The sequence below is a fragment of the Psammomys obesus genome, unplaced genomic scaffold (assembly GCF_907164565.1).
Source record: "Psammomys obesus unplaced genomic scaffold, mPsaObe1.curated_primary_1811, whole genome shotgun sequence".
Lineage (NCBI taxonomy): Eukaryota > Metazoa > Chordata > Mammalia > Rodentia > Muridae > Psammomys > Psammomys obesus.
Genome location: NW_026596057.1, coordinates 12,817,031 through 12,834,392, shown reverse-complemented (window position 1 = coordinate 12,834,392; position 17,362 = coordinate 12,817,031). Strand labels below are relative to the sequence as shown.

Sequence of the window (17,362 nt, the reverse complement as noted above, 5' to 3'; positions counted from 1 at the left end):
TGTGTGTGTGTGTGTGTGTGTGTGTGTGTGTGTGTGTGTGTGTGTGTAAAGATTCCTTGGTGCCATCATTGTGACCCTAGGTCTGAGCTGTGAGGTTCAGGACTGGTGATTCTGTCATCCTTCTGCAGTTCTGCTAGAAGGCACTGATGTGGGCCTGTGCTTTGTAGCATGAACTGATTCAAGGAAAGGGAGAAGCTGAGGCCCCAACAAGGAGCAGGAGGCTGCTGAAAGAGATTAAAACCATTCCTGGGGTACCTGAGTGTTCTGGCAAGTGCTAGAATTAATCCTAGCACAAAGAAAGTAACTACTTCCATATTGGCACTAAGACATATGCCAGGGATATAAAATTATGGGTTACCCCGTAGGGAGACTATTTTTTTTTTCCAAAGTCTTCATTTAAGAAATGAAGCTAAGAGGGCTATTCTGCTCCAACAATCACTTAAGAAGTAAGATTTTGTTCTTACAGAAAATAATTTGATAAAAGCTATTCATTACAAAGAATGTACAGCCTTTGGCTAGTCTATGATTCTCTGTACCAGTAAGCCAAAAGGTTGGATTGAGAATGCTCCCTTTTACATCACTATTATAGTATGAACTGTTTTTGGTATTTACGATACGTGATGTGCCTAGTGCAATGGTTTTCAAAAGTGGCCCAGTGGATTGTCTGAGTATTAAGGAACCATATCAGCGTTCATAGAGGAATTTATAATACAATAAAGTCTATGCTTTAGTGGCAGACATGTCACATTAACCACCCCACTATGTTCTGACCCATTAGTTGAGAATGGTCTTCATGGTTGCGTGATCAGTGGGAACACTGGTTTGTGGCAGGTGTGTTGGTTCCTTTGAAATAGTCCAGAGAACCAAGCTATTGGAAAACCAAACTGCCATTGGCCATACTGTAAATGTGACTGACTGAGCTCTGAAGATACCATTTCTTCCACCTCTGAGAGCTTCTAACCCCTGGTCAATCAAAATCCCTTCCTGGATTTCACCTTTAGTGACTACAACTTCTGCTTTATGCTCAGATCAAAACGGGGGACAGAGGTAGCAGAAACTCCCTGGAAGTTAGTGGTGTCCTATCAGCATATACACAGCCACGCTGTGTTGCTGCCAAGTTCCCTCTGCGTAAGATGACTGTGTGACATTGGCTGAGACCTGCTCTGTCTCAGCACTGAGACCTCTCTGTGTGGTTACTAATAAGGCTCGCCTTACTTCATGTTATACTGAGAACCCAAAGGGGGAATGTTTCACCATTAATTTTCTTGATGAAATCTCTTTATCTACACTGTTTCCCTTAAGCTTATGGAATGATTTTTTTTATATGATAATAAAGCAAGATGGCCTTGGTTCTACTATTTTTTTCCTCACTCATCTTGGGGATACCTAGAAAGAACGAAAAAATAAAATAAAAAGAGCAAGTAGAGTAATTATAGCATGTATTTCTTAGGCTCAAAAGAGGTCAAAGTATCAGAATTTGAGTTAGAACATTTTGAGAGCTGCATTGAGAAAGCATCACAACTCAACAACTAACTTGTAAAGACTAGTTAGATGCAAGATGGATGAAGCCTGTGAAGCAGTCTTCCCATGGCTACACTCCTAGTCTGAACAAAAAAGCCCTTCTTACACTGACGTCATGAGGAAACTTGATTGTTGAAGTGCATGTGTGAGAATACTGGGGGCTCCAGTATATACTGACTAGGAAGTAGAACGTTCCATTATTATTTCATAGCATAAAGATGAGAAATGCAAATTTGGCTAGCTGTCCCAGAGGGCGATACACTGTGGTTAGATGGACCACTATCAAAACTGTAATTGCCTTTTCTAATTTATTTCCATATAAGAAATCAATCTTTATAGAGTGATAAAGCAACAAGGAACTGGAAAAGTTTCCTAAATCTACTGGTATGTCCTTGTGAAGGGCTCTTGGAGGCCATCATCCTATTAGGTATAAATTAGCACGAACAGAAGCCTACACTCTAATTTTACCAATGTTTTTTAAAATAAAGTTTTATCCAAAGAGGCTCTCTCACCATAGCACCAACAAAGAAGGGCAACCAAGCACATTCCAAGCAGCAATGCCAAATCCTGAACCAAAAGAATGACAAGGAAACCTGTCTTCTACAACCCTATTTTTCCTCTACAGTTCCTTTACTGGGACTAGGTATTGATGGTGGTGGATATGACTGACAAGACCGTGAAGAACACAGCCAAGCAACGGTCAGTGGAGGGCACAAGCCAAATACATGCAGTGTACTTTCTAGTTACCCTCTTAGAGAATGCCTTCCTTTCCACAGGGAAGGAAACCAACTTCATCATATAATAGGCTAAGATTTGTCAAACAGCTACATGAAATACACAATTCTTTGCACACTAATATTAATGTTATGTCATCAATAAGGAGGTCATATGGAAACTCATAATATTCAAAAGATAATGCCAATTAACTTTCACTGTCTCATTTTCTACTGATTTGTCATTTGTAAGGATGGGAAGACACAAAATATCAGCTATTAGAAACAAGTGCTTTCTACTAAGTTTAGGGCCTGCTTACCTGTGCATCAATTATTTTCTGCTTTGCATCAATAACTGCTTGCATCTCAGCATGATCCTTCTTTAATTCCTCTTCCACAGCCATTAGCCTAGAATGTGGTTAGGAAGGAGGTATCAGTGTTTTCAAAGACAGGGCTAAGCAATACAGAGAATGAGAAACTTAAAACCTGGGGTTCCCAACAGAAGACCTCTTTTATTGCAAAAACCTTTTCTTTCTTCTCCTCCTCTGTCTTCCCTTGAAAGACATTCTAAGTTGAATCTTTTTACCTTGGCTGGGTTCTGTAGCATTACATTTTGAGAACACTATCCTAGTGATCATCTTCTTCCTATTAGGTCATTCCCTTAGCAAACATCTTAAAATAGCAAATGAATAAAAGCAGCACACAAAAAAGGCTATCTAATTTTTAAATTATTTGTTATTGACAGAGTATTTCATATAGCCCAGGCTAGCCTTAAGCTTGCTATGTAGTTGGCTGATGCTGGCTCAACTCCTGGTACTCCTACCCTTAACTCCTGAATGTTGGAATTATTATGGGCCAGCACCACCATTCCAGGCTGCAAACCACCTACTGTTACTCTCAAGTTACACTATAGCTACCATCCTAGCTTCCTCTTTCCTTGCAAAGCTATGTTTCCTTCAGAGCATTCTACTAGATTTTGTTTCTCATTCACTCCCCACAACTCAATCCATTTATGCATATCTCCTCTGTTCTACTCCCATGCGTCTTAGTATGAGGTCAGTTATTTCCAGGCTACTAAAACAGCAATGCTTTTTCTGTTCTTCTCTTACTTGTCCACAGCATATATCAATACTGTAGCTAAGTGGCTAGGAGTCTGGAGTCTGATGGCTGGCTTAAAACCTGGGTCTCCACTGCCTATGGTACCCTGGACGTGCAACTGTTGCCATTTTCTCTATCTGTAAATAAGTGATTTACAAAGTGCTTAGAAAAGTGCTTGGCCCATAGTGAGTTTTCTGCAAATACAGTCAAATGGATCTCTTTTTTACTCTTCTTTTTTGGCATCTATGGCACTTTTTTGGTTCTCTGGCGCTAAATGACATCCACTGAGGCTTCCCTCTTTGTTCTTGGACTTGCCTAGGAAAACTGAGTTAACCCTCAGATATTATAGATATTGAAAACCCAATTTTCATCTAAAACTTCAGAGTAAATTTTAAATCCAGTTTTCCTCTCTTTTTTTCTTCTTCTATTGTACCTTCATGGTAAGTATATCAGATCTCATCTGGTTTAATACCTAAGAGACACAGTCATTATATTTGTACTGATTACTACAAAATAAACATACACACATGGATTAAAAAAAGGTTGTAGCTATTCTTTTGAGAGTATTTGGATAATTTTCCCACTTCTTTGTACCTACTAGAGCCAATCAGCTACCAGGTGGTCTTCTAACCTGCTGATGATGCTTTTCATCTGGCTGTCCTTCTCCTCCTGCTGTCTGCGCAGCCGCTCCTCACTGTCCTCCAGCCGGGCCTTGTACTCCAGCAGCAGCTTCTGCATCTGCTGCTCCTGTACCAGCAGCCGGCGCTCGTACTCCTCCAGCCTCCGGCTGGACACTCGCAGGCGCTCCTTCAGTTTGCTAATTTCTTGTTCATACTGGCAAAGGGGAAGAGGCATCAACACTGGCTTTGGAAGTTACTGATATACTTACTTGCTGGTCGGAGAACCCCAGGTGAGATGGTAGGTGCTGTCTGATCTGCCATGCCCTTGCTGCTACCCGGGTTATTTAAAAGTATCAGCTGGCTCACATGTTAAGGAAACACTGTCATGTGTCTAAAATGACATTTTAAATCTTAACTTGGCATTATGAATTCTACAGCTTTATGTACTTTTCTTCACATTAAACTACAAGTTTGTGGCAAGCCACATCTAATCTTTAATGGTATCGAAAAGGAGGGAGAAAGAAAAAGAAAGTGACTAAAGAATTAGAAGCCTGACAAATGACTTAAGCTAAAAGCTAGCTGTCTTCAAGAGAAAGACATATGTTTTCACCCACACTGCAAGATTCCTGACACTGGGGCTCATTAAATTAGAACGCACCCTTTAGAAAACTCAGAGTAAAGCAACATTTCTTTTAAGCCACTAAATCAGTTAATACAACTTCATGACAATAGGCCATTATTGCTTTCCTTTTAATCATAAGAGTGTGAAGTATTCAGGTCATAAGCAATGACAAGGGACTACATCTTCGCTAGGACTAATATTGTCTCCTGCCCTATTTTCAAGATGTGGCTTCATCTGCCTGACCTGGTTCCGCCTGCTAGAGTCTGTGTTCTCACTAGCCTTCCATAAATTCTGTAATTCAGCTGGTCACTGGGCCCTTTTGTGTACTAAAGTTCCTGTGGACAGGGTCGTTAATGCAACTGAAAGTTAAACATTCCGGTAAGGTGAGGAACATGAGCTTCCTTATGGATGGGCTACTTACATTTATCCATAAACTAATGGTAAATATGTAGGGTGTTCTGTAAAATACAACTTATATAATAACATCTCATTTAATTGGTGAAAGACTACTAGCTACTGCCTATCCACTTCTCTGCTCTAAATTATGCTGGTTAATGTAGAAAGCTGAAGCTGAAAGCCTTAGGACAGCTCTGAAAGGCGGGGCTGCATTATCATTATTTATGATTTTCTAACAAAAATAGTTAATTTCTGATGCTCAATTAAACATGATGTTAAGGTTATTGCTTAATTTTCCAGGTTTGTTTTTCTTTAAAACAATACCCTTAAGCTCCAGAGGTGGAGGTCAGAAGACCTGAATTTGAGGCCAGCATGGGTGTATGTGAGAGATCCTGTCTCAGAAAAACTCAAACAAACAAACAAACAAACAAACCCACATACACTCCAAAATACTCTATGAAACCCCTCAAACAACAGACATCTTTTAATTAATTATCTGTACAGCTAGGCAGTCTTTATTTACAAAAGGCAAAACCCCCAACAGAACAATGAAAGTATAAACAGATTGTTCCAATACATAGACAGTCTAGTCCTAAAGAAACCGTGAACTTCAAGACCAGAGTTTATAGAAATACCCGACCTTCCCCTACAATGATTAGAAACAAGCATCACAGCGCCTTCTAAATTAAAGCAGTCTGCACTAAAAACTGTCACCCTCTCCTCCTTAGCACTCCTTTATACACTGTCCTTATAGGTTCAATGAGAGCCTAGCCTATAATACACAGATGTGGTCAACATGAGAAGCAGAGCCAAAAGCCTGGGGTATACAGTGAGTCCCAGGCCAGAGTTTTGTTTTGTCTTAAATCACCTACCACTTGTCAACAAAGACAAATTAGGTTCTACCTTCTCAGCATGCTTGGCTTCGTCTTGATTCTGTTCAGATTCTTCCACATCCTCTTCATACTGTCCATTGTTCAGAACCCAGGCTGCTGTCCTTTCTACTGGGGACATTGTGGCCGAGTCCACAGGTGATTGAACCTATGTCAGAGATTTTTATTACCATTCCCTAGAACACAAGTTATGCTTCATAAAGACAATTACATAACTGTGATGATTCTTAAGAAATGCTTTCAGTTTTAGGTAATAGCCTACTAATGCCAGGGCCAGAGAATATGCATTTGTGTAAGGACAAACTATTCTCAATTCATAAACATAACTTCCAAGAACTATTCTTTTGTCAGCTATGAAGTTAACCCACTGAAGTTAAGATGCCAGAACAAAAGAAAGGACAAGTTTGAGTGTTCAGATGATGGGATGCCTGTTGAGCCAGATAATCATGGACTAAAGAACTGACTGATGCTATGCAAGTTCACAGATGTACACATCAGAATGCCAGTACTGAGCTTTCATAGTAACTATTTAGAGAAAGAAAAGCGGTGAGAGTTCTTACTTTTCTGTAACACTGACTTCCTGGTATGTTAGGACCATTCAAGAGTCTATGTTTCAGGCAAGAAACTTTCTTAGTTTTTTGTTCGTTTACTTAGCTGTGTTAGATATGGAACCCAGAGCTTTGTATATGCTCTAGGCAAGTGTTCTCCTATTAAACTACGTCCTCAGCACTACAAAAGAAAGTTTGCTTGAACCTAAGAGCAAACTCTAAATTCCTCTAGTAGTCTAAGCCTCTAAAGCATGTCTCTGTCCAGTTAGATAGCAAAATAAATGGTCCTTTCTCATATATATATGCAGTGTTAAAAAATTCCAGTCTTGAGAAACATCTCTGCCACGAAGTACTTAAAACACATAATCTCTTAAATTCCGTTTTCCTCACCTATTGAATAACAATTCCCATTACCTACCTGATCATCTCACAGGGAGTTCTGAGGACTGGTAAAACGGTGTTTGTGAAAGTTCTTTGGTAACTTAAGAGTGTTAATTTCTAGGCTGCCATAGACAGGAAGAAAATATATACATGTTATATATGTGTGTATGAGGATGATGGAAAATGGAGAGGAAGGTATGTATGTGTATATACGTCTGTATGTATGAGCTTCAACAGTGTAAAAATTATATGTTTATGCTAAAATGGATTTATATTTTGAGGAACAACTCTAAATTTCATAATCAAAGAGAATTTTTTCATTCCTAGCTTTCTATTTTAAGAATCTTTATAACACTCCAGACTAGAACTCAGTTAAACTCTAAATAAAAGGGGATTTTGGTGACTGTGAGGGTTAGATGGTGAGATGAAGAACCTGTCTGCACAGACAGGTTGTTAAGAGACTTTATAAATACACACAGAACTAATATAGGCTGTCTTAAAGGTCTGAAGGAGAACTTGGCTCAACAAGAATGGCTTTATGCCTAGGGAAGGATGAAGTTTATATAAGCAAGCATGTGCACGCGCGCGCACACACACACACACACACACACACACACACAGAGCTGTGAACAAACATGTTGGAATTTCCTCTCTAAAGTCACTTTTTACATTTACATGTATTTTAGTCTTAAATTTCAGTATCCTTTGTACCTTTGTACTTATAATTCTATTTCTACTTCTACAGTTATAGAATTTTTTTTATTTTTATTTATTTTTTTTTGAGACAGTGTTCTCTGTGTAGCCTTGGCTATCCTGGACTTGCTTTGTAGACCAGGATGGCCTCAAACTCACAGAGATCTGCCTGCCTCTGCTGGCAGGTGCAGGGATTACAGGTGTGCACCTGGCTATAAATGTTTCTTATACCTTATTTATTTGTATGTCACTTTTTGCTATGTCTACCTTATCACTAACATCTATTTATCTCCTTTAAACACAACCTTTTACAGTTTGCTAAGTCCTTATGCTAAACAATATCAGTAGAGCCCATGAGTTTGATATACTACATAATTATGCGCTTCTATATTCAGATTTTAATGGTTATATTTTCCAAATATGTATCATTTATATGACTAAGTAAATACCTATGTATACTTAAATCATTTTTAAACACCATACTTTGGAAACTCTAGATATAGTGTCATCTACAAAAGAAAAGAACTAGTCATATCAAAAGTTACGATAGCTTGGCATGGTGGCATGCCTCTAATCCCAGCCCTGGGGAGACAGAGCCAGGCACCTCCATGAGTTCGAGGGCAGCCTGGTCTACAAAGCAAGTTCCAGGACAACCAGGACTACATAAAGAGACCATGTCTCAAAAAACCAAGTTATGAGAAAAATAAGAAAGTGAAAACACTTTACAAATTGAAGTGCTTTAAACACAAATACATGTGTAGTTCTCCACCTGCTGGATGTGAAAAGCAAAGTGCAAGGAACTGTTTCTGTACCAATTAAGATAAATAGAAACCTTGGGCTTAATTTTCTGTTATAAAACAAAAAAGTGTAGCACTGAATCTAAAAGATTAATAGAACGTTTAAATAGAGTATTTAGAGGAGACAATGGCCTTTTACTTTTACAATCATTATTTTAGCAAAGTTAGGGTACACAGAAGTGCTTTACTAGGATTTTCTATTTATCAGCAATTTGAGATAGAGCAGCTTTTTGAACTAGTAACTCACTATTAAGAAGTTATTACTTAAAGCAGCTACCCAATAGCTTCCTGCTTTCAATGCTTAATAAGATATTACTTGAATAAACATTCCCTTTCATTTGTTATGGATAACTTCATTATCTATAAATCTCCTTAGTTCTAAACTGACAGTATGCCTAAGAACATACAAAGGAAAAAGACCTCAGCTTGAAAAGCATATTCAAGACAAGACAGCAAGAATAAAATAGGTGATCCAGGCTTGAAATGTTAACTGAGAAGATCTTAAAGCAAGGGTTGGCTCACATCACTGATGGTGGTACTATCTACCGTATTTTTAGGTCTACTATAACACACAGTGCGTTGTGACAGATTGTGCAATGGAACTGGATATCTCAACTCTCTTCCTGTTTTATTGGTTGACTCTTACTCTCAGATAAACTGTAAAAATAATAAGATAAATAAAATTGACAAGATGGGTCAGATCAACTTTATTCCTTCTGTTTATGTTATATCCTTTAATAAGCATGAGTAAGCCAGGTGTGGTGGTACACTCCTCTAATTCCAGCACTCCAGGAAGCAGAGGCAGGCAGATCTCTGTAAGTTTGAGGCCAGCCTAGTCTGCACAGAGAAGTCCTGTCTTGAAAGAGCAAACAAACAAACAAATAAAAATCATGAGTAGAAAATATTGAAGGAACCATAAGTAGTGACTGTAAAATAAAATAAAATCTGGGTCAAAACTATTAGAATATGTGCATTATATGAAAAATCTATAAACTGTCTTTTATAGTTTTTCTTTTTAAAAATATTTATTTATTTGATGTGTATGCATGTTTGCAACTTTGTAAGTTTGTGTGCAACACATGCATGTCAAGGAGCTCTCAGGAGGCCTCCCTCTCAGGAGGGAGCCGAGTCCCCAGGAACTGGAGGTACAGGTTATTGTGAGCTGCACACAGGTGCTGAGTCCAACCTGGGTCCTCTGGCAAGACCAGCAGTAAGTGTTCCTAACTACTCTTTTCCAGCCCTGTTACTTATTTAGTTTTGTGGTCTCACATGTGCTGGTCTTCTCAACTATGTCATCAAACTAGCGGCAAGCACCTCATCATGCAATTCTTCTGAACATCAGTGACTAATTCAGTATACAAGAAATGCTCAACAGCATTTTATATATCAACACTGAGCTCTTCAGAACTCACGGATAAAAAATGCACTCTTAAGAGGACACTGTTCTTCCCTTACTTTTCTGGAAGGGAATCAAAGGCTTTTCATTAACAATCTAGTAAGTGGTTCAGGTTTCATCTTGCTTAGCTACAGCCTGAGGAAAAAAATTATATTTACTTGACTTTTAAGAGGTCATGAGCGAAAATGAGGGGTGAAAACAAGGAAAAGGAGGATAGTCTATAATCTCCTTTGAGTTGATGCTGTGTACGTTTTGCCTGGGAAAAATAATGATCTGGGCAAAAGGGCCTGACACAACAGTTTCACTGATACTACAGAATACTACAGTTAGTCATAGCCTGGCTGTGCTGGACCAGCTGGGAATGGGCCAGCTCTCCTGCGCGTTGCTGGTATTTATTAAACAGAAGCAACACTTGCTGGTGTCAGTTTCCTCACAGTTTGCATTAAGTTCTTATAAATGAATAACCAGTATGGTACCAACAGCAAAGTAAGTGAACTCTGAGAGTTCTTGAAGAGTTTGGATAGAACACTCAACAAATCCAAAAGTGAAACCTGCAGGATGATACTGGAGGGCTTATCACATGCCTATTTAAAAGGCCTCTTCCAATTCAAATTTCGACCTACTAAGTCAAAACAACCCACATACTTAAAATAAATAATATCTATTATTTGTATAAGATACATGATATGTAAAAAAAAAAACATAAAATAAAAGAGAAGAAATGAGAAAAAAAAAAAAGAGACTCAAAGGGGTCAAAATATTCAGAATTTCCTGAAAAACATTTGTTTCATAGTAAAGTATTTCACTAGGATTTTATTTCTTTCCTACTCACTATTTGAGAAGAATGAAGCAAGTCATACTGCCAACAAAGGCCTCTTCTTTGTGTGAAGACACAAACGGAATTTGCAGGGACAAAGCCACTGATAATTATAACTGCCTACAAAGCAATCTCCACAAAGAAATCCTCTAGGTTGGGGAAAGAATAAAAAAATCCCTACCATAATTTGCAATTGAAATATGTAGAAGAAATTACCTTAAAAATGTGCTGATTATACAGAAGTTCAGAGGACTCATGAGATGAAAAACATAAGAAGTGGAAAGATAAGAAAAGGATTCACAAGTTTGAAACGATAAACCATAGAAAAGGGCACTTTGAGCAATCAAAACACTAGGTTTCAACTTCTATGATAGTGGCTGTTATCAGCAGGGTATAAATGAAGATGGATATTTTAAATCTGTGCTAGGACACTGCACTGTTGCTGTGCCCTAGTTTATGCCAGTATAGCCAGTTCCTAATTCATTAGTAGCGTGATAGAAAACTTCAAATTAGTTTTGGGAGATGATACACACCTCCTAAGATCTAAGCAATCTTAAATCCACTTGTGGAAGTATATGTTTTGTTCTTGTGTGGTAAGTGCTCTATTTTTCTATAGAAAAAATGTTGCAAAAAGCAATTGGTATTGGACAAATGCACAAGAGTTATAAGCACAAATGCTACATGACAGGACTCCATGATAGAGAAAAGGAAAATGGTAAGGCAGAAGTAAAAAGAAAAACACTTAGTGCAGATGGGTGGGTTATAAGCAAGAGTACTGCCTGCCCAAAGAAGAGAATTCTAATTTTTCTTTTCTTTTAGGGGAGGAATCTGATCGGTTTCCTTATCAGTGATAATTTTTCTACTTCTATGTCATCCTCACTGCCTTCTGACTGCCCTAAGGTCTCCAGGAAATGTTTGCTATCAAATAAAAGGGCCAGTGAAATGTTGGTCATAGGATCCGATAGGTCCCAGCAAAATATTAGAGGCTATTGACAAGGTTCTTGGTTTCCCTCCAGAACTTGAAAGATAATTTATTGCTGAAGACACCACACACTTGAGTCATAAGACAAGCTGATACTGACCTGGAAGCTTCATCCCTATTGCCTAGCTTTTGTAGCGCTGGAAGGTTCTACGCATGCTACTAGGGGAGAGAAACAATCAAAGGTTTTCCTGGCTGTGAACCTTGTGAGCTACAATTCAGTAGGCAAGAAGATACATCTAAGGGGACTCCAAACCCCTTCTGATTGAGCATAAAGCCTGCTCCTCAGGCAGAACTCATGCTTGGTACTATTAAGTGGGCCAACATCCTATCGTTGGCTAGATGACAGGTCTTAGGGGAGAACCTTCTATTATTCTGTTAAATAAATAACAGTATGTAACTGACCCCTGAGTTCTTATCTTTATACCAATAGATTAGTGCATCTCAACTCTAATGAGAAGCTTCTTCTTGTAATAGATGATTAATACAGAGACCTGCAACTGAACTGGTCAGTAGGTAGAGAATAAAGACTCTGGAGCACTCAGCCCTAGATGGGACATCAATAGCACACACCTCCTCCCTTCATGAAGGCAGAAAGAACGTAATTAATATAGCTGATTTTGTGAAACTAATGTCCATTATTTTGCTCACTATGACAGAACCACCACACCCATTAACTCACAGAAGCTGTGACTGTATATACAAGATCAAGATGGCCAAAATCCTGACACAGACTGGGGAAGGAATCATGAAGTCCTACAATTAGCTGGCACCTGATTGCTGCTGGGCAAGCCGGAGAGTAAGACTTTAGTTTTTTTTTTTTTTTTACTGAAAAACTACTCATGTTCCAGTAGGTAGCTCTATACCTACTCACATGTATACATAGCCTAAGTGGACTTGTTTTTTTGTTTTGTTTTTAAAGAGTGAGCTCATGAAAATGAGGCAGAAAAGTGATGGTGAAGAATAGGGGAGGAGCTGGAGTGGAGGGAATATGATTGGTTTTGATCAAAGCACATTATATTCAAATTCTCAAAGAATACAAATATTCAAGACAGGTATAGTGGTGCAAGGCAATAATTTCAGCACTAGGGGGGCAGACACAGGCTAATTTCTGTGAGTTCAAGGCCAGCCAGGGTTATTCACCCTGTCTCCAAAACAAACAAACAAACAAACAAACAAACAAACAAGTTACCTTAAAAATTCCACAAATACAAAATGTTTTAGGAAAAAACTCTTTTAGATGAAACAAACACACATACATATGGGGGAAGGGTAGAAGAAAGAGAAACCTCTAAATAGTTACTAGTTTATATCTAAGGGTAAACTATGCATAAATGGTTCAAACTATCATACACAAAGGAATGATCAAATTTTGGGCAAATAAACAAAATTTCAAAATGTTGTATCAGGATTGGAGTGATACTGGTTGGACCTGTCCATTTATGCAGTAGATGTGCAAATATTTCAACTATTTGTCAACCATCTGTGTTTTTCTCCTTCCTTCCCTTGCCTCTCCCAGTGTTCAGTTGTTTATTTTTCTAGCCATTTCCAGGAAAAGGCACACGGGACTTGGCATTTCCATAGGGAGTTGGGGGATGAAGTGGAGAAGAATTATATTACATTGTAAGTTCAGAATGTAAAACTTTACTCTGGGAGCTTAATGAAAAAAACTAAGAAGGATTACTTTCCGGATTCCCTAAATACAGTTGACTTTGACTACAGATGTCCTGTTTACTGTGTAATTATTCACCCAGTATCTCAGCTGTGCTCTAAGCATACCTCAAAGAAGCAGCTCTATTCCTTATGGAAAGGAAAAGTTCAAGTGTTTGTTAGCATGTTCTAAGTCTTTCTGTTCTCACCTAGCCAGAAGCTTCCCCAAAGTTTCCCTTTCTTTCTTCTGTGTAAAGGTGTAAAGGTTACAGAAACATTCTTTTTTTTTTTTTTTAGCTACAGAATCTTTTTTTAAATTTTATTATTAGTTACATTTTATTAACTCTGTATCCCAGCTGTATCTGCTCCCTCATTCCCTCCCAAACCCTCCCTCCCTCCCTCCCTCATCTCCTCCCTGCCCCTTTCCAAGTCCACTGATTGGGAGGACTTCCTCCCCTTTCATACAGAAACATTCTTAAAGTAGAAACCTTGTTATCAGTTTGGTTTCTGGACATTTTATACATAAACCCAGGTGTCCATCCAAGCAGAGGCCAAAGCCTTCAGCATATTGCACCTACCTGTTGTGTTTGCTGTCTCTGGATGGCTCTCACTTTGGGAACAGGGCTTTCTCTGGAGGAGGAGGACTGCTGCCTGGATCTGCTCCCATTCTGCACAGGTTCAGCCATCAGGGCCGCAGATGCCACCGACATGCTCCCTGTGCTCCGTAAAGAAGCACTGTGTGGCAGGGATGGGGGTGCTTTGGCTCGGGCACCTAACCCAGCCTGGTCCATTTTTCGGATTTGGGACTGCCCAGTACTATTTTGTCGTGGCAGAGCCAGAGGTATGTGTCTGTCTGGTACAGTGTGCCGCCTGGAAAAGTCTTCACTGTGCGAACTTCTTTTGGTGAAATCTTCCATGCTGCTATTGCTGGGTCCACTGAGTTTGAAGTCTTCACTATTGCTTTGGCTTCTAGAACTGGCAGTGCTTAGGTTCTCCAAACTGGAATCTACAGAGGCCTTTGGCATTGCTGGAACTGGGTTATTGAGGTGATAGACAGGATTCTGGAATGACAAGGGCTGGAGATTTCCTGGCTGGCTCAAGGCTGGATGCAGGGGTCTTCTCACTTGAGGTGCACTCTGGGGAGTGCTCTGGGTTTCCCGAAGTTGTTTGATGCTAGCCACCTGGGTTATAGAAAGCTGACTCCCTGTGAGGCGCATAGGCACATCAAGCATGACAGATGCATGCTCCACTTGAGAAGCATGAGTGTCCTGAAGGTCCATGAGGGAGATGCTCCGACCGTTAGGAAGGCTGCTTTCCTTTTCATCCTTTTCAGAGTAAGTCATGCTCTGGGAGGAGGCTTGCTGAACCAACAATAATGTTTTCCCTCTGAAATAGCTGTCTGTGTTATCCTGGCTTGGAGATTTTAGTTTGTGCAAATCACTGTGGGAAAAAAAATGGCCCCTTAATTACTCTTGAAGCAAATTCTATATAATTAATAGTTCTTCAGTTTGGGCATATGAACTTTTTTGAAGCTTCACAGGACTAATGTAGAAGTTATATTTCTATGGAAACTAAGATTTCATCACTACAATTCTTAGAATAAAATCTAGCATCACCAATTTTCTCCCAAAGGTAGAAAATAATATAGTACCCCTCACTGTCTTCAGTTTTTACTAAGTTAGAACACTCTCCCAAATGTTCTAATTCATACTTAATTCTGTCTAAATTTTCAAATCTTGTCAATTCAGAGCACAAAGTCTAAGGCTCAACATCTTATCCATCCGTCAAAGCAGACATAGATGGTTTCAACCATAAAATGGTTTCAACTGAGGATCTAGCAGAGGTTCTCAACCTCTGGGTTGCAATCCCTTTGGGGGTGGCACAGCAGATATTTACATTACGATTTCTTTCTTTCTTTTTTTATCTTAAAGATTTATTTATTATTTATTATGTATACAGTGTTCTACCTGTGTGCCAGAAGAGGGCACAAGATCTCATTATAGATGATTGTGAGCCACCATGTGGTTGCTGGGAATTGAGCTCAGGACCTCTGGAAGAACAACCAGTGCTCTTAACCTCTGAGCCATCTCTCCAGCCCACATTACGATTTCTAATAATAGCAAAATTATTTTATGAAGTGGAAATGAAGTAATTTTATGGTTTGGGATCACTACAACATGAATAACTGGATTAAAGGGTCGCAGCATTAGGATGGTTGGGAACCACTGGAGGGTATATAAAAGAGAGTAGTTATATAAAAATAGGAATTTTATAAAAGACTTTTTGTCTGCTATGAAACATGACAGATCTCTGTGTATATTTACAGTATAAAACTCTACAGCATCATCCTAGAAAATATAAAATACTGGCTATTGTGCATTGTGGCAAACAACTGGGTTTATCTTATGATTCATTCAGTTGCTCATAACTTGTAAGTTACAAACTTAAAAAAATAGATTAAGTAGGTTTCTATCAAATCTAAACATTATTTTTCTCTTTCATACCTGTCAGTGGGGTCTTCAAAAATTTTCTGCAGCCCAGAGGAGAGGCTTCCACTGACATTTGGACTGGAGCTGTGTTCAGCGAAGCGTCTCAGTTGCTGCTGTATTGGCGTAGGGTTAGTCAGAGACTTGGTAATATCAGCAAGAACACGAGGGAGAGGCCCCAATTTTGCCACAGTTGCCTGTAGGAAGGAATTTTCACCCTAATTGGACAATAAGCATTGTGACATCCACAACATATTGTTTTGGGGACAATGATGCCCATTGATGGAAGGATGTAGGTTGGAGGGAGGGTAGGTATTGCATATGGGAGCGGCAAGTTCATAATGCATTGTTATGGAGCAGCAGAACCATGGCGTCGAGATGAATGGAGGAGGCGAAACAAGGTGCAGTAGACATTGAGGAAAGAAAGGAAATAGAAATTAGGATTATGCAAATAAAATTAAAAGACATGCTCCAAACAAACAAACTACTGCCATTCCGACTAAAATATGCATGCAAAGCACACTAAGTCCTTGAGTGGGTACCAGACCAAGATGGGGAGGGAAAGGGAAGAACAAACACCTTCTAAACAAAAGGAACTTCAGGATAAGATGATTGGCTGCTGTGATGAAACTTCCAAAGAAAAACGATGATGTGAAGAAAGCAACGCATGCCAACATACAGGAAGGTGCTGCACTCAGGGACCCAGAACTGCAGGGCATGCAGTTAGTTTACATTACAATCCACTATCCCAGTTAATCTTGGAAACTTGACTCACTGTCAACTGAGTCTTTTGTTAAAAAACAAACCAAAGCAAAACAGTACAACCACGTGCTCTTTCATTCTTCTCAGATATGCCTAAATAACCTTCTGGTTCCCATGACTAAAGACTAAAAATGAAGACGTGTTTTCACACAGAAAAATTTGTTAACAAAGACTTTGGTCATGAATAAACTAGACCTATTTCATAAAATAATTGTATGTGTATCTTACTGATGTGGCTATCTAACAACAACTTTTAAAATAATTGCTTTATCAATCTCACTCATTTTTTTCTTGCAGCATTCTTTTTTTCTTTTTTGAGACAGGGTTTCTCTATGTAGCTTTGGCTATTCTGGAACTCTTTACAGACCAGGCTGGCCTTGAGCTCAGGTAGATCCACCTGCCTCTGCCTCCGAAGCACTGTGATGAAAGAACTGTGACAGCAGACCCTGCACTTTTTATAGTGTTCTTATCTTCATGGACTCCTTCAACCATTATGCAATTTAGGCTAAAAGTCACGGTTGCCTTTAGGTAGACTTTATCATCTCAAAGATCAGTAGGTGTGTGTGTGATCTTATTCATGCCGGGCAGGTCTTCTTATCACGGAATTATAGTCTGTACATTTGCTGATGTCATTCAAAGCTAAGGTCTATGCAAACACTTAGCTACACACTCCAACCAATTAGCAGACTCCTGTACTCTCCTTGAATAGGTGTGAATACCATTTGAAGAATACCTTGACTTGCTCAACAATGTTAAGCTAAGATTCACATAAGAATTTATTTTCCATATAACTTCAACTTAGTATCTATATAGCATTTCTCAAAGAGTAGTAGTAGTTCTTGAGAATAAGGAATGGATTACAGTTTTATGAACATTTTAAGTTCCAGTGGTCATACTGTTGTTTATATTTTTTCTAGAAAGGAAATTTACTGTTTATTCCTATATATTCTTTACTAGATATAACATACTATAGGTAAGCGGAAAATTAAAAAC

The 17,362-nt window shown here is 39.0% G+C and overlaps 1 protein-coding gene across 1 annotated transcript in view; it reads right to left on the bottom strand.

The window, feature by feature from the left end:
- The window catches only part of Rasal2 (RAS protein activator like 2), a 146,314-nt gene that overhangs the window by 8,680 nt on the left and 120,272 nt on the right, over positions 1-17,362 (bottom strand). The window contains exons 12-16 of the mRNA XM_055624475.1: positions 15,626-15,804; positions 13,700-14,561; positions 5,874-6,008; positions 3,964-4,166; positions 2,555-2,642 (exon numbers count right to left, since the gene is read on the bottom strand). Coding sequence (XP_055480450.1) covers positions 2,555-2,642; positions 3,964-4,166; positions 5,874-6,008; positions 13,700-14,561; positions 15,626-15,804 — 1,467 coding nt within the window. The remainder of the gene's footprint in view (positions 1-2,554; positions 2,643-3,963; positions 4,167-5,873; positions 6,009-13,699; positions 14,562-15,625; positions 15,805-17,362) is intronic.